Source organism: Necator americanus, chromosome I (assembly GCF_031761385.1).
Source record: "Necator americanus strain Aroian chromosome I, whole genome shotgun sequence".
Taxonomy (NCBI): domain Eukaryota; kingdom Metazoa; phylum Nematoda; class Chromadorea; order Rhabditida; family Ancylostomatidae; genus Necator; species Necator americanus.
Window position 1 is genome coordinate 27,041,792 of NC_087371.1, and position 23,112 is coordinate 27,064,903.

General features: G+C 40.6%; 4 protein-coding genes across 6 annotated transcripts; 3 read left to right on the forward strand and 1 right to left on the reverse strand.

Annotated features, from left to right (window-relative positions):
* Window positions 1-5,189: 5,189 nt before the first annotated feature.
* RB195_006972 (uncharacterized protein) lies at window positions 5,190-8,071 on the reverse strand (the record flags this gene model as incomplete). 2 transcript variants are annotated; one of them, XM_013450670.1, is made up of 4 exons in its annotated part: window positions 5,190-5,282; window positions 6,432-6,620; window positions 6,972-7,050; window positions 8,007-8,071. In XM_013450670.1, the coding sequence occupies 4 exons, from the start codon at window positions 8,069-8,071 to the stop codon at window positions 5,190-5,192; spliced, it is 426 nt and encodes a 141-aa protein (XP_013306124.1). The 2 variants fall into 2 exon arrangements, with proteins under 2 accessions (XP_013306124.1, XP_064037233.1); XM_064180354.1 differs by lacking the exon at window positions 8,007-8,071 and adding an exon at window positions 7,699-7,718.
* A 535-nt stretch (window positions 8,072-8,606) lies between these two features.
* On the forward strand, window positions 8,607-14,534 carry RB195_006973 (uncharacterized protein; the record flags this gene model as incomplete). The annotated part of the gene is made up of 16 exons (XM_064180355.1): window positions 8,607-8,651; window positions 8,714-8,828; window positions 9,570-9,702; window positions 9,773-9,876; window positions 9,935-10,020; window positions 10,071-10,155; window positions 10,681-10,721; window positions 11,694-11,828; window positions 11,902-11,952; window positions 12,023-12,131; window positions 12,364-12,573; window positions 12,678-12,892; window positions 12,950-13,048; window positions 13,107-13,362; window positions 13,997-14,165; window positions 14,387-14,534. The coding sequence occupies 16 exons, from the start codon at window positions 8,607-8,609 to the stop codon at window positions 14,532-14,534; spliced, it is 2,001 nt and encodes a 666-aa protein (XP_064037234.1).
* Window positions 14,535-14,987: 453 nt separating this feature from the next.
* Window positions 14,988-19,334, forward strand: RB195_006974 (uncharacterized protein; the record flags this gene model as incomplete). The annotated part of the gene is made up of 14 exons (XM_064180356.1): window positions 14,988-15,140; window positions 15,197-15,279; window positions 15,375-15,522; window positions 15,582-15,713; window positions 15,897-16,039; window positions 17,502-17,625; window positions 17,679-17,771; window positions 17,833-17,945; window positions 18,029-18,193; window positions 18,253-18,334; window positions 18,714-18,814; window positions 18,881-18,941; window positions 19,006-19,120; window positions 19,207-19,334. 14 exons carry the CDS (start codon window positions 14,988-14,990, stop codon window positions 19,332-19,334), a joined length of 1,641 nt encoding a protein of 546 aa, XP_064037235.1.
* Window positions 19,335-20,080: 746 nt separating this feature from the next.
* RB195_006975 (uncharacterized protein) lies at window positions 20,081-23,007 on the forward strand (the record flags this gene model as incomplete). 2 transcript variants are annotated; one of them, XM_064180357.1, is made up of 9 exons in its annotated part: window positions 20,081-20,107; window positions 20,193-20,245; window positions 20,333-20,438; window positions 20,496-20,594; window positions 20,662-20,741; window positions 20,796-20,907; window positions 20,998-21,084; window positions 22,711-22,851; window positions 22,954-23,007. In XM_064180357.1, the coding sequence occupies 9 exons, from the start codon at window positions 20,081-20,083 to the stop codon at window positions 23,005-23,007; spliced, it is 759 nt and encodes a 252-aa protein (XP_064037236.1). The 2 variants fall into 2 exon arrangements, with proteins under 2 accessions (XP_064037236.1, XP_064037237.1); XM_064180358.1 differs by lacking the exon at window positions 20,081-20,107 and having other exon boundaries at window positions 20,232-20,245.
* Between the last annotated feature and the right edge of the window lie 105 nt (window positions 23,008-23,112).

Sequence of the window (23,112 nt, forward strand, 5' to 3'; positions counted from 1 at the left end):
TTCTAGACATCCATCACTCAACGCTTCCGACTAAATTCCTCGAATGTAAGGTGGAAAAGTTGACTATCTCCATGTGCATGAAACAAAGAATTACGGAACATGGGGACGTAGGAACAAACAACTCGCTATTTGAAACAAATAAACAAATAATGAAATTTGCGTTACAGATATCTACTAATGACTTAATGCATAAAAAAGAGAAAGTCAGCCTATCCCTAAGAACACGAACATCAACAATGAGTCAGCGGAGTCAAATAAATGAGTTCTTACAAACACTGTTTGGAACTTTTTTGCAAAATATATGGACTAGCACTATCCTTTTTTGAGAAATAAACGAATGCCGTCAGTTGTTCGCCATTTGGTTGCGAAACATTGATTGCGAACAGGACCGATGAAAAACCCAACAGCAATGCAACAGGAAATGTCGAGACCAACCACATGTCGAGTACTGTAGTGGGAGTTTTATGAATCATTGTGGGTGATGGCGCCTATGACTATGATTCTCACGTCACAAATTTGTGGATTCTTTCATTCACTCCTATTCGAGCGAAAAAAAAATGGTGAAAAGAGAGCAAAACAGCTCGTACAGCTACAAATACACGTCGTAATCTCCTTCGTTCTACTCCATGATCGGTTGAGATGGATTAGAAACGTGTTGGTTATCCACACCAGAAATTCCAACAACAAATATGTGATTTTTTTTCTCTGCGGAGGAGGAAATTGTTTCTGTGACAAATTGTTCCTCCGACCGAAATTTAAAAAAAAAAGATCAACTTGCACAGAAGATAAATGGAAATGGATTCTGTTCTTGACATGACAAATACCCATTTGAAAAAAAAAACTTCTATCAATTTGTAAATCAGCGCTTCTGTTCCTGTTCCCATTAGATCACTAAGTTTTAACTCAAGGAGCAACGGTAATATACTCAGGTCAAAACACTACGACCTCTCACCTGAAGCCCGGCGCTATTGCGCAAGCGGTTGCGCTCGAAGCGGTGCTGTGGAGTGCTGAGAGCTGTTGTGATCGACGTATAATCGTCGCTACCTGTACTCATCTCTGTATTCAGAGATTCGCAGCTGTACCAGGCTCCAGCTCGTTCTAATGTCGACTGTAGGTAGATCATCACTACACGTGCGCAGCACGCACCGCCCAAGGCTAGTCAGGGATTTCATCTCTCATTTGATCGATACGTTAATTCTAGGCTTGTGTACGAGGATAGGAACTCGGGAATGTTAAGTCAATTGATCCCGTGGGCCATCGCATAGGTCACTTATGAGTTCACTTAGCTCTTATAGATTAAAGTGGGACGGGTTGGCGCATTCCAGTGGAATTGGCCAACGCCGAGCATTTCTTCAATTGTAGTTTTTTCTAATCAAATCCTCACAATATGGAGAACCCGCCGTTGAAGTTTAGAAAACCAGTCCGTTGTTGGTACTGGACCTGATTAACGAAGCCTTGTAAACTTTCTAAGAACCAATTATTGAAATTACCTTCGCTAAGCTAGCGGATCAGTTAAAACGCAAAATCCACTGCTTTTGGTTTTAATAAAGTTTGGTCAATTAGTTTCTGAACAATATGTTTTTCACTGCTATCTTCTATAAGAAAGACTTCAATTTCCAAAAATAGACTTGTACCAGTCAATTTCATGGGATATTCTTGGTGGATTTCTACGTGTACATTTGTACTCATACAGTGGCTTTAAACGTAAAGAAGTGTTTCTTCTCGGTCAAATCACTGCGTATTTAACTGTACGTCACAGTAAATTTGCTATTTTATTCTATCTGCATAATCACTTGGCGTGTACATACGGTTGTTAATCTTGAGATCTTTTCCATCAAACACCACCGCACTCGATGCATAACTCTGCCAATACTCGCTTCTTCAGGCAGTATGATTTCTTGACTTAATCATATTTGCTCCATATACTCATTCCTCAACCCTACCGCACACGCAGTCTTTTGTGCTGCTACGTTCAAAAACCAAGAAAAAGTTATTTGCTTAATTTATTTCTGGCAGACCTTTTTTCCTTTACTTTATTTTATTTGCAGTAAATAAATCACATTAGACCTCTAAATAGCCGTATGAAATTTGCAGCGCGAAATTCTTCAGAACTTCTCCTAAAAGCATCACCCCACGAATCTGGAATGGTACGGATTTCCGGTGGAGTATTCGTATACGGGGTCGTAGATTATGGGGAGGAGGGTGATTCCGTTCATTTCTTCCTAATTGCCCTAGAAAACGTCCCGGAAGATACGGCTTCGAGCGTTCTGGCGCACTATTTTCTTAATGGAGTTCGATTGGAGCGCGCCAGCCCTGTGCGGCGCCTCATCTTCCGGGCCGTTTTTTACGGCAATTAGAAAGAAATGGACGGAATCATCCTCCTCTCCATAATCTACTATCCCGTATACGAATACTAAACTTGAAATCAGTACCACCTCAGATTCGTGGGGTGATGCCTTTAAGCAGCGGAGACTGTAGGTTACTATTATACTTTTATGCGACGACGTGCGCAGTCAACCCCCAATTTGTTCAACCGCATGAGCCGTAATGCTCGCTTTTTCTCTGCTTGAGACAGACACACCGACACACACCTAACGCATGTGCACGGGCATATAGTCGGGTCAAAACGGCATGAATCACAAGTGTAGTTGCGGTGCATTTGCGTGCGCGCTCTAAACTGCCCGGTTGAGGCAGCAGTTGGAACCGAGTTGGTGCCGTCGCAAAGTGCAGCGATGAGTGGTGCCAGCAAGAGCTTCACCACGCTCCTAGCCACTACGCTCCACCGATGCACTTCGAGAGAATCCGCGTGCAGAATTGCTTACGGGCTTTATGTCGTTTTGACCCTACTGTACACGTACAGGCACGTCCCTCTTCCCTCTGCCCATCCAAATTGAAGGAACATCGATTTTGACTCGGTTAGAAATATTCGCGCCTGTTCACAAACCCATAGTACAACTTTATGAACAGCGGGGCATTCGCTTCTGCTATGCTTGCATCGCAGAGCTTAGCAATGATAGAGTCAAAACGACATGAAGCACGGCGCGCTTACGTAAGCGGTGGCGCTCGAAGCGGTGCGGTGGAGCGTAGCGGCTAGGAGCGGAACTGGAACCCTTGCTGCCGCCCATCGCTGAAGTTTGAGATGCTCCCACCTTGGTTCCAACTGCTGCCTCCACCGCGCCGTTTCGAGCGCGTAAGTAAATCCACCGTGCTTCATGTCGTTTTGACCCGACTATATAGACGTGAGTGGCGAAAATACACTTTTCCGTAACAAAGGATTGGTATAGGAGTGAGAATTACATAGGAATAAAGCGGTCCGAGCATTCTTCCGGATTGCTCTTCTTCTTCCATATGGATATTGGCATGTTTCGTTTCTAGTCCACGGATGTCTTCTCATCCTCCACGACTCGGTTTACAGACTCCGGTAGGCAGTTTGCAGGATTCCAACCTCATGATTTCCACAGTTCTATCGCTAGATCGTTTGCACTTGTCGCTCTACCCGTCTCCACTCGTTTCGAGGTCGATTCAGTTTCGTCAGTGGTCGCTGAAGTGATGAATACGTAGGCAGAGGCTAGGGAATTGGGAGACATCATCGTAGTGACCTGCTCTCGTTGTAGCTACCGCATTCTCTGTGCCTCTTTTCGGCTTCCTGTAGCTTTCCCAGTTTTCCGACGTCTTATTCTTGAGGAAAGCGTGATAGAGGGATTTCTTCTCATGGACCTGGACCTTCGTTTCAATATCCTCCGTCCTTCCTCCTCCAGTCAGCACCACTTAATTCGAGCAGGTCTGTATCGATCGATTGCTGTCCAGCTTCAGAGGGGTGATTTTGATTGTGAAGACCAGCGAAAGATACTGTGTTGTAATCATTTCGTAAGGGATAACTCTCATGTTGAAGACAATCTTTTGATCGTGATGTAATATGGGCATGAAGTCCATTTGCGAACTAGCGTTGCCGTTATAGAGGATGATGAGGTGGGATTGTTGCTTTGGAAGTTTCGTGTTAGCAATGGCAAAGTTCTGCGATTCAGCGAACTCCAGAATGCGCTCTTGCTACGGTAGGTCCACTCGGATCTCCAACAGCTATAATCATGTCTTCCGGCGGTACCTCAGCGGTTTTCTCATCAAGCATCTCCCAAATCCCGTCCTTAATTTGACTTGAGCAGCCCGTCTGAGGAGTGTTCGCCGGGAAGTGAAATTGTCTTGAATCAGTGGAATTACTGTTGTTATAAGTTGAAGCGCCCCATCATTGTGCTTAAGCTCTTAAAGCGCTCACAGATAGTTACCCCAACTCTATTTCTGTTAGCTACTACTAAGTGATTTTGAAGTCATGCTATGCCCAATGTCCTTTTCCTTGTTACCAGGTCATAGCGGTTCTTGCACTACGCAGATGTCAACATTACATAGTTTTAGTGTGACTAATAGCTTGCAAGGGCTTTTCGACAACGCACCATGTTACTATTCTGGTCTTGGCAGTGTTACGAGATTGGGACACACCATTACCCCCCAAACCCGCATGCTCAATCTGCCCTATCTGAACCATCGACTCGCGCATATTTTTCACTTCGGGTCCCTTGAGCACGCATTGTTCCCGGCGATGCCTTAGCTGTGATCTGAATTTCTTTTGAAGTCAAAATTTTCAAACACATGAATGTTAATGAGGATGGGAGGACTTGGGATCCTTCGCGTGGCGCAGCGCCTTAGGCTGCTCGCAGAGTTCAGAGTCGCGCAGTTTTGCGGATTTGGTGGTTATTAACTGTTCACAACAGCGCAACAAAATCAATAACCACCAAAACCGCACAGCCGCCAAACCGCGCGCCCGGGCGGCTCTGAACTCTGCAGACAGCCTTTGACGTCTGCATCACTACGGCCGCTCCAAACACGACACAATGTATTACAAAACAAATACTCGATCCCTCTTTCTCACCGAATCATCCTCCACCAAAAGTTCTTTTCAACAATTACAACAGTGAAACTTCTCACTTAAAATGTGTGAAGACTAGTAAAACTAAGTTTTATTTCGGTTATCCGCAACTTTGCGAAAATTCAAAACGGTGAATGATTGTTATTGCTTGCAAACGAATTAGAAAATGATGCACACGAAACCCACAACAGGTAAACAATTAAAAACTAAAGATACCACAGCAAATAAGTTCATTAGTTAAATCTAGATGCATTGAGATGTACAACGACTATCAGTAGCCTTCGTTCGAAAACGTAATATGATAATCTGGATATCGTTTCTTCAGGATATCAACGGTAACAGCATGATCTGCTTGACCATAACCCTGAAAAAAGTGATCGATTGCTCAAAACAGCAAAGAAGAAGCCACGAAAACCAAAACAATGATTGAAAGCGAATTCAGCTAATACACGCCACACAGAAAAAGTTGCTAGGGCAGTTCATCACCTTGACGGACTGGAGTCATCAAAATTACATTTGTCCATAAAAATTTATTTGGATTTATAATCAGATGTATACTATTGTGTGATTTAAACAGAGTGGGATTCAAATCTTGTTTACTTCTGGTAACGTGACGATGCCACGCATCCTGGCAAAGGCGTGCACTGAGCTCCTCCCTACACTAGCGGGAACTACTTTTCTCTCTTTTTGTGGTTTTCATTATTGTTTCGTATAATAACGTTTGAAAAGCTCTATATATTCTTTTAAAAAAGTCCTTTCCCATTAGTTTTATCGTTTATCTTGTTCCTAAAACACCTCTGAAATCTTAGCTATTGGGATATAACTTTTTAAACATTTTCTTAGGATTAATTGAACACAGTTTTCATCCTCCGTGGTCATAACCCTTTTCACTAGTTGAGTGGCCTCTCGTGATTCCGGAAATTCTCCTGAAAGAAGTAAGTCTTCAGGAATTGTATTTTTGCATTTTTTTTTTGTGTAATCGTGCTACTTCTGGTTCTGGGACTTTACTATTCTCTATAACAACAAACGCCAATTATGCAAAACTTCTTTCGAAAAAATGGAAGAGAATTTAAATCCCCACAAAGAAGGGTTCATAGGGATCCTAGGAGCAAAATAAACGATGAAACTAATGGGAAAAGACTCTGTTAAGACTGCGTAGGCCTATCCAGCCACTATAGTTCGAAAAAAAAAGTAGGGAAAAGTAAAAATTAAAGAGGCAAAAGAGTTTTCCGCATACTGTACACGAATCCCTGTGTATGCCTTCACCGAGAACGCGTGGCGTCGTCATGTTGCCATACGTTCCGCGCCGACTGCACTTCTTCATCCGTATTTTGCCCCTTCAGTGTAAACATGATATGTGCAATTATTGCATAAAATGAACAGGAGGAAGTTTTAATAAAGTACGAGGAGATGGTTAGAGATGACCCCAACCGTCCCAAATAGCTATGCGTGGCATTTCGTGGAACTTCATAGGAGTAAGGCGGAAAGAAATAAGCAAATATCGTTAACTTACCTGAGAGTAACCGTAAACTAGAATTTCCTTCGCTTCATTTTCATGTTTGATTCTGCCACCACCGATACATTTCAACTTGAAAGCAGGTCCAGCAGCTTCTCGGGAAACTTTAAGTATATCAGCATGAAAATGACATTTGTAATATCCACGAACTATATACTTTTCTTCATTTGAAGAGAGGTCAGTGCACTGAAAAGCCATAGAATTAGGAGGTTTTAGCTCATGGTTTTCTTAAGAAGGAATCAAGAAGAAAATTTGTTAATGGTCATGTTTACATTACAATTTGCGATACTGTTCCGCTTTTACATCTGCTTATAGGGTACGTAATAATGTTCGAAACTTCCGCCCTAAGGATACAAAAACAAAATGAAATTACTATTTTCATACGAAATAACGAGGAAACCAGAACAAAAGTCACCCCAGAAGCATTTATGCAGACAATCTACATTGTTTTTCAAATGTACAGTGCAAGGAACTACGTCTGCACTATAAATTTAAAGCGGATCACAATAATTAGAAAAGAAGGTAATATACATTTACCCTGATTAGAATATACTTGAATGTTCCCGATGGATCGATGTCCACATCTGGAATATCCGTCAGAGGCATAGTGTGCGAACTGTAACAAATACAACCATTCATTAGTTAGTTAGTTTCACTAGTGCAGAAACCAATACTGTAGATAAAGTGTGACAAATATTATGTTAGGCTACAAGAATTAGTGGTTAGTAGCTTCACATCATAACTAACGCAACGTCGCAGAATTCCAAGAAGATTGTTTGCAGTTATTCAAAGGAATCTAAGTCTTATCCGGTCCAGGAGATGTACAGCGACTCCACATAGGAAATCGGAACCTGCACAGTCGAACCCATCGATGTTTGACCAGGCATCCGCGACGCGACCGCAGAAATTTCTGTCTGAGGCGCGTCATTTCTAATGTAGAGCACCTCGTAGCTCCGCTTTAGAAATGATGCCCGATACACCAGCTGGCTCAGTCAAAAACTTACTTAGAGACGAATTTCAAGGGCAAGTGTCCTTGAAAAATTCAGATAAAGCGACAGATGAAGCGCTAGTTATTTCATAAAGTCATTTCGTATTTCTATTTTCTAGTTATTTCTATAAAGCTCATACTTCTATTCGCACAAGTATACAAATACTCGGCTACAATTTAAGCTTATGAGTCTACTACTACAAACAAATATAGAGTTTTTATGGAATCTACTTCGGTAGGATCATATGAACGAAGAATATGGATCAAATATGAAACCTTATGAAAGTTCCACACATCCTCTACTGCAGTTCTGATGAAACAATGGCAGCCGGTTCCTTTGCGAACAGAATATAAATGGCTGCAGTGTTCAACGACCTCGTGAGATCACTGAGTGATACTGGATGGATGGGCATTCCTATGAGGTGAAGAGAAGAAACTAGAAATAAAACCGCTTCTACCAATCACAGTTACTGCTAGGTGGTTGCCCGAAGCATCTTAGAAGGACCGTGAAGAAACACTCTGTCGAATTTCGAACGATTCAGCGGCATAAAGCCCGTCGAAAAAGAATGATTCGTGAAAATTACCCTGCAGTGGACACAGGAAACGCTGCATTTGGAAAACGATGGAGCCACGATGCGACCTTGAGCATTCTGGACGAAACAGATCCGATCAGTGACATCACATTCAGTCTCTTTTCAACTACTACTCATCCGAACAAAATGAAATAAGCAGCAACGACGAAAGACTTTCGTGCAACATTCGTTCAGACTACGTCGAGATCGTCCGCAGTTTAGTGTTAAATGTCACCGTTGACAGCTGAAATCTCTGGATGACATTATGGTTATTTGAAGAGGTTTTATCATCGTTTTATTGTTTCTCTAGTTGTGAAATGGTTTTGTCGCAGCTTAAAATTTCTACATTTTTCTTTCACCTAAAAGTCGTTCCTATTTGGTCTTCACCGTGTCTATAAAACTATATCTTGGTTTTATATTTGAGCGGTTCAAATCTTTGCGACTAGATATAAAGGCTGAGGGGAAATGTAGTGTTGTCACCTGATTACGAAGTCCTGAATAGTTGTTTTGGAAATAGATCTAACTTTTCCCATTTTTCTTATAGGATTGCTATATTTTGCTTATGAAGTGTTAAGCATCTTTAAAACCGTATTTAATTCACATTGGACTATCATGACTGGGCTCACTATGGACGCAGTGATGCGTCGATTTCAAGATGTAAGTATTATGTATGTTGTGTTATTTCTTACTTTTTTCATATTAACAGTTTTCTCATTAAGATCCACAGTGTTTCTCAAGAAGCAATTGAGACTATTTCACTTTGGGTAATGCACTACAAGGACAAACGATCTATCGATATCATCGTGGAAGCTTGGCTGGAAAGCTTTAAAATAGGTTAGCGACCTCTACCATATACTTTGAAAGCAGTTTTTCTTTTCTTGCTATTCTTTGTCAATGACCAAAATGTTCAATATTAAGTGTCGTGTTCTGTTTTTACAAAGCTTATTAACTAAACGAACGCCTCTGCAAAGAAGTTCCTTGGACAATCTTATAACCAGCATAGGAAGTGGTTTTTTTAGCGCTCTTTCATGTGCGGATATTGAGTATAGACTTGCAAGCATACATTATATTCTCAAATTGGTGAACTCTTCAACTAATTTTCTCAAGCTGTTAGTCTCTACACCTTCCTATGGTCGTAGACTTCACTGCTGCCTCTAGTAATTCGAAACTTCCTGAGTATATCAGAATTACCTCGACCATGCTAGAATGCAAGAAACAAAACAGTTCCTCCTCTGTACATTGTTCTTTAGTTGCCGAAATAAGATCTACCAATAGTTTTGCAATACAATCTCTTGATATGTAAACTTTTTACTCTATTCTTGACATACTTTCTTGTTATCACGGATCATTTGATATCCTACTGGCACAAAAGTGTAAGAACGTAAGGTTCAGGGATCTAGACAATTAGAATAAGAGGAGATAACAGAGATAGGATAATCTTCGAAGTTTTGTTTCTCTTGTCATCTGTCTTCTTTTGTTAGAAATGTAGCTCTAAATCACTGAAGCGAATCTTTTGGGTGTTCTTACCTTTTCTTGTCTTACCTTCCAGCATATTGAGCTGTTTGAGTTTTTCAGCCAAAAAGGATGAACAACGTATTGCGCTGTTCTACGTGATGAATGATGTCGTTCAACGTGCTAAAAATAAGCATATGGATGTGCTTATCCCTGCTTTTCAACCCGCTGTACTTAGTGCTGTCACAATGGGAAGGTGCGTTGGCGAAGTGTTTTAGAAAGAATGAAGCTGCTAGAGTTCTGGTCCACTTATCCTTTTCTTTCAGAGGCTCACCTTCTGTGAAGCAAGTGATGAGTCGCTGTATTGACATATTCGGTGAACGTCAAGTTTTTACAGAAGCTAGCGTCAATGTCATGAAAAATATGCTTCGTAAGCTGTGTCTTACTCTCTAATGCTGTTCATTTTACCTTTTATTGCCATTTTCCAGAATCTGAGGAGAATGGAGATGGGGAAGAGAGCTTCGCTGAGCTTGACTCGGAAGAAGTGTTCAGAAAGATCGAACTGTTTGAACGCGTACGGTTTTCTTTCACATTCGCTGAACTATCCAAAACAACTGTTTTAAGGGACGACTCATCGTAAATCGGGGAATGGAGGTGATTCGTAACGGTGATTTCGATTGCAAAGCCCTTATGAAGGAACGAATGAGAGGTATTGAATGGAGCTTTATTTTCCTCCTTATGTATTTAGACCTAGCAGCACTGGTGACTAGCAAGAGGTCGTGAAAAATTTGCAAAAGTTCGTACAAACTAATCAGACCTTCTGATTAATTTTTGCGATTTTTTCATTATGTAAGTGATTCAATTTTGTTAATAAATCTACCAATAACGATGCTCCTTTCCTGTTGTTTTTAAATAAGATGTATGAGTAGTCATATACTCCATTATATGGGGGTTCTGCACAGCTTCTTGCAGTAACTCTCCACTTATATCAATCAATAACGATTTATTCGTCCAAATACATGAATAGTGCATTTTATGAAATCACTCTCTAGCTGCAAACAATGCCCGGTCGAATTATTAGATCAGTTTTTCCTCCCCTATTTCCATTGTTGGACGTTAAAGATGATATTCTCAAGAAGAACTATTATGCAAGTATCATTTTCCTGTCAGCCACCTTTGTTTGCTAGGAGCAGTGAAAAAATTATGGATACTTTACTAAACTTTCATTTTTAAGATCGCACTGTGGCAGCACAGCTCGTTATGGAAACTCAACAGGTGTCGTTTTCACTTATCCTTTTATCACTTGCATGTTTTGGTTGGTAGAAGTTTTCTGGTTTTTTTTTCCTACTGAGCTGTAGTGCATGGAAATTCGTACAACCTAGTCTTCTAGCAAAAGTCCATGAGAGGGCTTGGGAGCCTGCTGTTGACAGTTATTTCTTGCGGTGGCGTGTGCTTAGACACCCAGTCATGTTGCTGTCATTTTCGATATCGCTGTAGTCGAGGTTTCCCTTATACTGCTGGTATTCCGCGATTGCTGGTTGAAGAGTCTGATTAGCTGTTGAAGTTCACACTACGAAATAGTTATTTCGCGTGAAAAAGTCGTGGTTGTTTTGGTATTGTTTTGATTACGCTTTTCGGAGGTAGCGCTAGGTGAAATTTTGGAGACTTGTATTTTTTAAAGAGTAGATATGTAATTAATCCACATGTGACACGGTGAAAAATGTTTGCCAAACCTCGTAGGAACAGACTTCGTTTTCGACACCATTTTTCAGTACGATTAAGGGGAATTGAGCGAGGTCACGCCAATACTCATAATCTATACCCCGAACTCTATATTTGCCCACAGATACCACAACGCTTCTTTCGTGATACGTTACCTTTAATGAAGCTTTCACTTTAGAATGTTTGAGAAAAGAAAAGAAATATATCATAATCTCAATAAACTTATACAGTTTGTAGGCAATGCCTTAGATCCGCTGTGTATATTTCATTTCAAAAAAGTGTCTAGAGAACACGGGGACTTTGTGAGTGTTGCAAACATCTTGCGCTATTAAAATTATGGACAGAGCTAAGTCATGCGAGAATTTACCTTTCAATTGGATAGAGGGCTCGAAGAGTGAGAAATTACCAGTTTCCCCTCCTAGGTCAAGCATTATTCCAAAAAAATGTTTTGGAGTACAACTGAGCATTTATGTTAACAAACTCTGGAGTTTGTCGGCTTTTTTTTCTTTCAAGCCTTTTTTACAGGTGCTCAGTCAGATAGCTTCATTCCGCCATTCTATGGAGGAACAGAAACGGAAGATGTTGCAGCTTATTGAGACTCTCGAACTTGCAAAACGGAATTTCTCTCATCAGCTGAAGGATGTCACAGTAGTAGAGGATGTAGGAGAATTGCATTAACAATTTCTTCTACGATCATAGATATAGTATTAGTCACGTAACGCCTTTATTTCAGGCCTATCAGAAATATTTTCAGGGAATACAGGAAGTTCATGCCGATTTATTAGTATGTTCCTCTTCCTTTGTTTCTGGTGTTTTTCTCATCATTTGATGTTATAGTGTTCATACTTGTTCAGGAAATGGAAAAGACCGGCGTATATCCTGCTGCCACTCCTCCTCGCGACGCACCTTCACCAACTGCAAACGACGATATATATGCTACTGGAGTTGAAAATGCAATGCAGAGTTAGTTTGCAGACTTGCAACTTTTTATTCTCTAGCCTTATTCAGATTCTATTCCTGATTATGATTGTTTACTCGTGTTCTCTTTTGTTCTCTGAAGTTGCTTTGCTTCTCTTTTCAGTTCTTGAACACTTGCTCTGCTATGGGCTGTTTCTAATATTTCTTTTGAAGATTATTTCCTTAATATTTTTTTTTTTACAAAAGTTCACTCAAACACTTCACGATATTTTTGCAGCTTTTCGAGTACCAGGAACAAGAGATAATTTGGAATCGACGGATATGGAGCTGGACGATGACACTGCGCCCATTGATGTAGGTGGGACATCTCCTCTATCCGGAAACCTTCCACCACCTCCAGCTCCTCCACTTGTCCTTGAAGCTCGAACTCCTAGTAATGTAACTTGTCAACAGCCAATATCTCAAATACCTTCGAATGGCAGTGCAGGTGAAACATTCCGGAAGATCAGTAATTTTTATTACAGAACATTCACATACTCTTTGGGTGCAGCAAGTAAATTTTTGCAAAAAAAAAGAGGTTTTGATTTTCAGTTACTCAACTTCCGGGTAGCATAGCAGTGTCACCTTTCCAAGGTCAACCTACTTATGGAGGCGTACAGCCAACTTTTATCCCTCCGGCAAACATCTCTGTACCACCTCCGAATGCCTCTCAGCCTCCACCGGGATTTGCTCCCAATGTAAATCAGCCGCCGCCGAACCTTGTTCTACCTCCCTCAATTGCCTCCCAACCACCACCTAATATACAGGTAGGGCTCAACCTCCATAATGCTTTTAGACTGTTTAACAATGCGTTTCAAATTAAGGCTTTGCTGAAGTCCATTCCTAGCCTCCAAACTATACAGCAAGCTACTGCAGCTGCAGCAGCAGCTGCTGCTGCTTCGAAGGTGCAAAACCCTTCAACGGTCAGTACCTCATCATTTCATTCTTGTGAACAATTGTTTTGAGTAATAATTAATTAAGGCAAACTTCCCACCTCCTGTTTTGCAACAACGCTTTGGCGATGTTGATGAACGAATGCCACCAGCTCAATCACAACCTCCTCCTCAAATCGCTGCCGCTCCTGGCTTTCATCATCTACAACATCCCCCTCCTGTTCCTACAGTGGCTCCCGTCTCTAGTTATCACCAACAGCAGCAACCAAGACCACAACCGGTGTACACTGAAGAAGGGCCTTCGCATATAGACTACCAGAAACCTGGTCCTGGTGGTGACTATGGTAGGTTTTTGCAATTTTCTAACTTCCTCTTGTTTCAAGGTGTTCGTAGATGTCAAAACATATGCGGAAGCATAGGTTTGCTCTATAAACGAGTAAGCAGCCCACATGTTGGGGCTCTATTTTTACTAAGATCAGTTCTAAAGCCGAAGACCGCTGTCGTTATTGAGTATCGCGTCAAAGTGCCTTTGGTCTTTAATTTGCGGTACAAATGTCGGCGGTTCAGTAGTGACATAGACATAGATTCAGTAGTGAGGTATAGAACTTTATTTTTCACGTATGTGATTAATACTTGTAGTACACTGAAGTTTTTTTTTTCATTGCAGGGGCATTAAAAAGTTCCTATACTGATATCAAGAAGTCTTTATCAAATCCTGAATCTAATTACATCCAAGTAGTTGACTAATAGGCTTTGGTGTGAACACATAAAAAAACAAAAACGAAAACAAAACATTTCATATAGTATAGTAGGTTCGTTCTTGAACCAATAAGAAACGAACAAAATATTTAAAGTTTTCTGAGGTTCAGTGAAAATAATGTAATCCTCTAGAGGTAGAAGCTTTGTATGGAAACCCTAAAGTTAAAGTGGATTTAAATTTATTGTGCATGAGGTAAAATTTATTTCTTTTGTTTAAAGATAAGCAAAACGGCGATGATCAATACTATGCCGAAGAAGATAAAGACGGATTCTACCACAAGCAGTCTCAGCAGTTTCAAAACAGTGGTCCTTTTCCACCCCATAGTCGAGGGAGACCACGTGCAGGAGGATACTACAATCATGGTAGAGGAGACCAATGGAGAAAGTCGTGAGTCGTTCTTTTCTACATTTTGTAAAACAACTTAAATGCGGATAAAAACGGCTGGATTTTAAGTGAGGAAACAGTCGGCTGATTTTACTATGGGAGAATATGTCACCTAGTGTTTTAGACCTCCATTTTGAGGGGAAGCGATTTTGCTTGAACTATAGCAGTGGCCTGTGTGGATTAGTGTTATGCAGTACGTGACTCTATGATGAATCTGTATTTAGCAACGACTTTCGAGGAGGTCGTGGTTTTGGTTCACGAGGGAGTTCGTTCAATCGTGGACGCGGTGGCTTTCATGGTGGAAGTGGCTTTCAAGGTGGCAATTTCCAAAGAGGACGTGGTCGAGGCAACTGGGGTCGGGATGACTACTAACATGAGTACGATAGCCCACATTAAGGAAAATTCGGGTCTACCCCTGCTGTTATCATGTTTATATATTAGTCCAGCAGCAAATTCTCAGACCGCATTTTTGCTCTTCTAGTTGGCTAGTACCTTCGTTTCGCATCCTCATACTTATGTTTCGCACCAGATCTTAGCACTTTTTTTTCCTGTTGGAAGTTTCTGTTCTCCGTGAAGTGTTGTTCAAACACCATGTTCGTCAGTTCGTTTCGTTGTTATGATTTTATTGAGAAGCCGCTACTCAAACGCCAGAAAACAAGTGTATTTCTAACTAAAGTATATGATACATTCCTTGCTTATTGAAGCATTCGAGCACTTCTGTCAGTTTTGTATGAACTGCGTAAACACGCCAAAATACCTCGTTTTTTAAAGGTGAACAAGATGATTTCCGTATAAATTAGATCATTCTTTTTTTCGAAAGCTGGTATGATCCCGAAGAATGATCATGACATAGAGGTAGAGAAGTGTGAAGACGATGTGAATCGTTATGAACTACCAGAACAAGAGGAGCGTGCTTATATTTTGCGGCTTCCAAAGGCGGTTACGCTCGAGCCGCCAATAAAGAATACTCCGGAACAGGTTCTACAATTTCCAAGCATATTTTGTAATTTTCATATCTGTGAAGGTTGTTTTAGATTGCTGTAAAGCGAAGTTTTTGGCGGGATTATATGAAGAAGTACAAGAATGTTAAAATTGTAGCCCCAATGGTTGACCAAAGGTAGGTTGTTTGTTGGTGGTTTTCGGCCGATGAACACTTTTTTGTGTTTTCTTAGGTAAGATTTATGTTCATTCTGAGAGATTACTTGTTTTCAGTGAACTTGCTTTTCGAATGTTCATGCGTAGGTATGGCGCTCATATCACCGTAACACCAATGATTCATGCACATTTGTTCGTGAACGATCCTACATATCGTCGAAATTCACTGGCGTTATGTGAAGCTGACCGTCCTATCATTGTGCAGGTCAGCAAGGATATGAAGTGAATATTTGTGTCAGTAACACCAACCGCTGAGTTGTTCAGTTTTGTGCAAACAACCCTGATACATTTCTTGCTGCCTGTCGCCTTGTTGAAGATGTTTGCGATGGAGTTGATCTGAACCTTGGATGCCCACAAATGGTGGCTAAGAAAGGGCGATATGGTGCATACCTGCAGGTTCTTCACATATTCTTCGCTTGTTTGCAAACGCTCAGGATTGTCATAACTTGTGTACTGAGAGGTGGATCGGCTGTAGTTTTTTCTCAAAGATTTTATTCCAGCGAACCACTTGCGTCCGGATTACGTTATGATAGATAAAGTGCGAGAACTATGAGTGCTCTCACTACGAATTCCTTTTAGGACGAAATTGACTTGGTGTGTTCTATGGTATCAGCTGTCAGAGATTATTGCACTCTTCCGGTCTCTTGTAAAATCCGCATTCGCGATTGTCCAAAACAGACTGTGGAATATGCCCATCGACTTGTGGAAGCTGGCGCGACAATGTGAGTGCGAATACTTGCGAATACTAATTCTCTCTTTGCTCTAATATGTTTGAAGATTTACCACGTTAGAGAAATCAGTAATTTACAACCGTATCTTATCTTCCGTAGGATTTATCTATCTTCTTTCGTAGGATTTATCATACACAAGTTAGGCCGTGCAGAAGATTTTCTGCATTCAAATGCACTGCATTTAATTCAAATGCACTGCATTTAAAATAACTTTGAAGAGGTAACATGATTCATTAGATTTGAAGATACAAATAAAACAAACCGAGAGATTGTTAGTTTTCGTCGTTTCGTCAGAGCGACGAATACAACGACGACGAGCGCTTTTAGGCCGTTTCTTCTCAATCACAATGAAAGGCACACGTGAGAAAAACACTTGTCTGTCTCAGGTGGACCTTTCCTATTTTTTCTTATACTGTGTGAAGCTTGTGGATAACAGACGCCAAGCAGATTGGGCGATTGTAGATGTCATTTCTATGCTAGTTTTCCACTTTTTAGGAACCTGTATCTAAATATACAGTATGAAGAGCATTACCGGGGTGTAGATGGGGCTAATAGTCGGTACTCCAGTTACTCGATTTAATCCTGTAGAAATTTGGTGTCATGCGAATACTTGCTCACATTAAGGCATTTTATACGTCGAAAGAGAGCAGCTGTAAGATGCCATTAACAATCTTCCATTGGAGGCAAAGAGACTACTGGAAGTGGCTTTCGACGAGGTCCGAGTAGTAATCATGGGTGACTTTCTCATCCTTCAGTTTCGTTGTAGCGGTTGGACTCGAGCTTTGTCTCATCACTGGATAATTCTTGTTTTTTAAAATCAGTTTGTACTGTATTCTCTCCAGGTTCAAAGCTCACTGCAGCTCATAGATAGCTACCATAATTTTTTTGGTATGCTAATTATTCACTGTAGCCCACTTTTCTTGATACTGCTACGTCAGGCGCATCTCCGCATCACTCCTTATTTTCACTTCATCGTGCAGAAAAAACCCACAGACATTGCTCTGACTTCTCCGTAGAGGCTAATCCATTTCACAGATTGTTTCTGTGAAACGAAGTAGCCTCTACGGAGAAGTCAGAGCACCTCCTTTTTTTCTGGAAGTTTCCGGATCGAATTTCTTTCATCCACCTAATAAATACGAATTATCCCTTCTGTAAAATGTTTTGGCCGGACAAACGTCCAAGATGGAATCTGTGTAATTCCAAAGATATCAACACACGCATAACACAACGGTTGTGTCTAAAGGAGTCAGTTTTGGTACAATTGATACAATAAAGACAGGAAATCCGTCACCTGAATCTATCTGCAACTACAATATAGTTTTTGGTCTACTCTTAATCCTTAATTCGTCACTTGGTGAAGTCCCAACTTTTGTAGTTGATTTCAACTTCTCTCAGTTATCTTTTCTTCAAATTTCTTGTTATAATGATAGCAGTGTCTATGAAATAATTACAGGCTGACAGTTCATGGTCGCACTCGGGAGATGAAGGGAGCAGACACTGGTTTGGCGGATTGGACGCGTATTAGACAGGTGGTTGAGACAGTAGATATTCCTGTCGTAGCGAACGGGAACATTCAGGTTAGATTTACTGAGGGATTTTCGTACTTTGACAAATATACGTTTTGGTGTAGATGCCCGGAGACGTGGAAAGATGCTTAATTGCAACCGGCGCAGCAGCTGTTATGTCCGCCGAAGGCATTTTATACAATCCGATGCTATTTGTAGTATGTTACATTTACTTGAGTATGTCACTTGAGTCTATCAATTTCCTCCTCTTTGGTACAGAATAGAAATGACGAAAGTTGGATTGTTGCTAAAGAATATCTAAAATATGCTCGGAAATATCAAGCTGGCACTAGTGCGATCCGTGCGCATATTTTTAGGATCTGTCATCACAGGTATATGAAGTCCCAATTTCTCTATTCATTGCACATGAAATCAACAAGGCGGTTCTATTTTCGTTTCTGTTCGAGTGATTTAGTTTGCTGGAACACTCTGACTTGCGAATGCGCGTATCCACTGAACATGAGTTGGATGACTATGAATCTATTGTTGAAGAACTGCGAATACGAACACGTGCGGTAGCAGACACAGAGGAAGCACGACAGCAGATGATATCAGCAAGAACCCTTTTTGAACAAATTCGGTAACGCTTACAATTAAGAAACAGATTTGTTGGTGTTCTCCACAATTTATTATTCGCAGTCGCGGAGAAGTAGAGTTGGACCCAATTCAAGTGTCTCGATCTCCGTACTGGATCTGCAAGCCATATTTTCGTCTGTCCGAGGTGATTTTGATTCCAGAAAAAAAGAAAGTTAAATTAGTGGTGAACTCACTTTGGAACTCGCCGTTACGAAAAATATGTGCATATCGAAGAGTATGAGAATTAACTTTTTACTTCGTTTTGCACACGATTGACAATGTTGGACGACTAATGCAGTTTGGTGTGCACTTACGCGTTCTACATTTTCAATCAGTTGGTGTTCTCAAGCAGCAAGTCCCTAGTTATTCTAGAAATTGGTCTACTACTCTCAGTTCCTTTTTGGAGGAAAGGGATCAATTCGAATTTAATTTATCTTAGTCATAATTACTCACAAGAAGATCAGAAATTGTGACAAATGTATTTGCTCTGTTCCTCTTTACTTTTTGTACAAAGAATGATTTAGATGGCTCGTGAAACAATTCTAGCAGAAGGCGAGAAAACATACAAGGAAAAGCGAAAAGAACATCTCCAGAAAATTGCTGATGAGATGGGACTTTCCTTGAAGTAAGCGAAATATGCCTCAATGTGGGTTTCTTCTGAATTCGAAGATCACTCACCTTCCTGTTCAAGGCAAGCAAGGAAAAGGGAAAGAAGAAAACTGAATGGGCAACGAACAATCACATTTAAGAAGGTTATTTTCTTGGGAATGTCTTAATCTACGGAAAGAGCTAACTTCGAGCTGATTTTCTGTTTAGACAAAATTTCCTCCATGCGCACGATGTACCCAGCCAGCTGGACAAGGTTGTTCGCATTCGTTCTGCAAGAAATGTTGTCGCTGGACTTGCAAACAAAAATGCTGGGATTGTAAAGGTCCGTCTAATAGTTACTTTCTAACCTATTTGGGTTTTCAAGGTTTCATTCATTCCCAAAGTTCAAACTAAAAGTTAGTTTTGCAGCTCATCGATTTCAATTTTCCATTCAAACTTCTGGATGTGCCCATAAGGATGATTGTTCTACTCACGAAGATGGGGAGAACAAAATTTTGATTTCCTCAAGGTCAAACTGTTCGATAGATGTGTCGTAGTTATAACTACTAGTCGGAAATGTGTCATCTAAAATGTTGAGTTTGATTTTGCACAAGACAACAAAAATTTGGTTTTCTCTAATACTCTGCAACTTTCTTTCAAAATACCCTATAATAAGCCAATGAAATAATCCAATCTTGTGACCTAAACTTGTTAGTAAGTATTTTTTTTAATATTTGAAGTGTTCTATAAGCACGAATTGTCTCTATTTAGTATTCAAATAGACACACTGTAGTGTGTTCCTCCTCCCCATAGTAATGCAAATAACTTTCTGTTTTCTAGCTCGTTGTACGTGTTTGAGTTTGATACGTCTTGTCACACAGTTAGTGAAACTACCTCTTGTGCCAATTGATCGTTTTAAAATCAAGAGCTATACGAATTTTATTGCTTCTTTTCATCGTCTGAAAATATGTCCCTTTTTCGTTGATCGTTAGCTTGTTTTTCCGTTTCGTTGTTTGTGTTCTTGCATGTTGCCCCTACCTCTACATTTTTTCTCTCTGGTTCTCATTGTTAGAAAATAATCCGGTTCCAATTGTTTTTAATATCTTTTTGCTCTTAGTTGTTGTGAGAAGTTGACAAGTAACCAATGTCTTAAAACACTTTTCGTACCTTAACCACGGAATATAATTGTTAGAATTGACAAAAACTGTTCTATCGAATGTGGACGTAGAAAAGTGGGATTCCACGGTATAGACCTATCATTGTTGATGTTATTTATTGTGCGGGTAGTTGTTGGATATCTTACATGGATGAAATTCTATTCAACTATCATGTATTTGCGATGATGTTATTGTCATATCTTTACCTCCATCTCATCTTTCGTTTCATTTTTCGTTTGTCAAAATGTTCTGCTTTAGCTTTGTTTGGACTTATTGCACGGAGAAATCGCATCAACTATGCAAAGGACTTTGTGAGTTGAACCTTGTTCATATTGTAGTTGCGTAGATGAAGTTTTCTTGTTTGCTTTTTTTGTGCAGCAATGGACTAATGATTTTAGAAATCCAACTTGTACTGGCACTTCGGTTATTGCGGTGCAATACGACAGAGGTGTGGTGCTAATGACTGATCGTGTGGTATCATACGGAAAAACTGCTAGGTACAAGGTAAGTGTATGCTTTCTGTTTAACACTTTCAACACCATTCATAACAAATAGTTCTAGAATGTTTCCCGTCAATATAAGGTGAACAACAGCATCATTGTTGCTTTTGGTGGCGATCATGCTGACTTTCAATGGCTACAAAACGTCATCGAGCGGCAGGTTCGTAGTACAGCGTACTTCAGCATTGCTGTACTACTATGGGTGTTCGCATGGCCTTTTATTACAGGTACTCACTTGGAAAATGATTGGTCAGGATCTTTCTCCTAAAGCTCTACATGGCTACTTGACAAGTTTGATGTATGCTCGGTAGGTAACTTCCTTTGGGTTGCTAGATCACCACTACAAGTTGTGCTTTTCTAGCCGCACACGAATGAACCCTCTATGGAACACATTGATTGTAGCTGGCATAGAAGATGAAGAGAAAAATAACAAAGAAACAAGCATTCCATTTATTGGTGTTATAACTCAGAAGGTCTTGTTTGTTTTTTCCGCCATTTTGATTCTCTTCAACAATTTTTTTAACGGAAAAAGTCCTCGTTTACTGAATATTGCGTATTTGTAGGGAGTGGCGTATCAAACAAAGCATGTCGCTACGGGAATTGCTGCAATGCTGCTTAACCAAGCTGTTGAAGATGAGTGGAGAAAAAAGGTAGCATATAGATATCTTTTTTCTACTATGCTAAGCGTAGTGGCTTCAACTATACCTTGTGCGCTTTTTTCCTTTTCTTGGAGCCTTTCTGAAAATTGTCAACTATCACATCCTATGTATGTGTTCATGCTTCTCGGTTAATGATAGTGTTGCTAGATTTATTATATGCTCGTGGTCTTTATTTCGAAATGGAGGGGATAGCTAGGCTCCCTCTTTTGAGAGAGAGTTTGTCTATATCATATTCTCATGCATGTTTTTTAAAGACAGCGTATCACGAGACTGAATTAGTTGAGAAGTCTGTAGAAAAGTATAGAGTTAGGGTCTAGATCACGAGCATGAGCCTAGTTCTACTCGATTTTCCCTGATCTTTGCAACAAAAAAATTGACTCTCTTCAACAACTTTTTTCAATGGAAAAATGGTATACTGAATATTGTGTATTTGTAAAAAAAAATGGCGTGAAAAACTTGGTTCGTCCCTGAGGCAAGTTGGAACTCGCCATCTTCGTACACGTCCTGCATCTACGTGCGAGCGCTATAAAAGATCAATGAGGTATGGTTGTCAACCTACTCAACTAAAACCAATGAATAAGCTGATGAGGAGATCGGGAGCATGTACGAAGATGGCGAGTTCCAACTTGCACGAGTGTACGAGAGGTCCGTTTTAACGGACCTAGTGGGAGCGAGCGTGGTTCCATTGCCGTTTTTCAGGAAGATTAAAGGGAGTTGATTGGGGCCAGTTTTTTTACGTCAGTTTTTCATGATACACTGCCTTTGAACAGCAGAGATTATTATCATCGCTGCTTAGAGTTATCGCCGAATGTACTCTACAGCGTGGATGTCATTCACATGCGAATGAAGTAGGAGCGATGAGCGAGGAAGGGAGTGCGTTGGGGCAGGCATGTTGAATGCATTCTGTGCGGGCTACATTTTATGCAGGAACCTTGCGCTACACACCTTGGCCCTTGCAAAGCTCCTCGCTTCGCGAGTGAACGCAGCTATCAATTCGTCCTGGGCTGAGTTCAACTGAACGAATTGATAATTGCGGTGACTTGTGATCGCTGCGCAAAATCGGTATTGTCGCCGTGAGGTGTCCTCAGTTGTGACCCCCATACCGTAACTCGACGGGAGTCCAAGCAACTGACGAATGGGATCATTACTGCTCCATGACTTAGATTGGAAAATAATGGTCCAAATGAAGCAGCGCCAAAGTTTATTTTTCTCGACATCTTCACTATGCTTTTTTTCACCGTCGCATTGGTCAAAAACCTGTAAGCATAGCTTTATGCTCATACTACTTTTGCTTGACGTTTAGGCGATTTTTGGCCCACTGCATGGACGTTCAAAATCTTTCGTTATTGGAGCGAAGATAGGCAGAAGCAGAGAAAGAAAGTAAGGGAGAGGAGAGAGTGGGAGGAAATAGCGTGTATTCAATTAATCGGAAGCCCATCTTGTCGTCTATCGAATTCATACTTGGATATTCATGTCCTCAAAAATCACTTCTGATATGCTTTCAATCAGTGGAGCTGTCTACTTGATTATGAGGTTGTGTAGTCACAAAATCTGTTTGTGAAACTTATCTCTACAGAACCATAGCTTGGACTGCAAAAAAAATTGATCATTCTCCAGGGAGAGAAATTGAGTCGTGCGGAAGCAGAAGCTGTTCTTCGCAAAGCTCTCGAGCTCACTATTTATCACGATTGTTGTGCGGACAACGACTTCGAGCTAGGAGTTGTTGACGCTGACGAAGGCGTTATGCTAGGGAAGCAGGTACAGCGAATTATAACATGAGTTATATTATTGTAATACATAAAATATTCTTTATTGAGTTAAACTCTGAATCAGTAAATGAGCGTGAATTTCTTGCTTTAGGAGACTATTATCGGCGATTGGAGCATTGCGGAAACCAACTGTCAGTATGAGTGAATCGTTCTTTGGAATGTTTTTGTAAAATTTCCAACTGTGCGAGTATTTTACTCTATCTCTTTTGAACTCGACTCTCCGTTTGTTTGTCGAGCAATGGAAAATTAA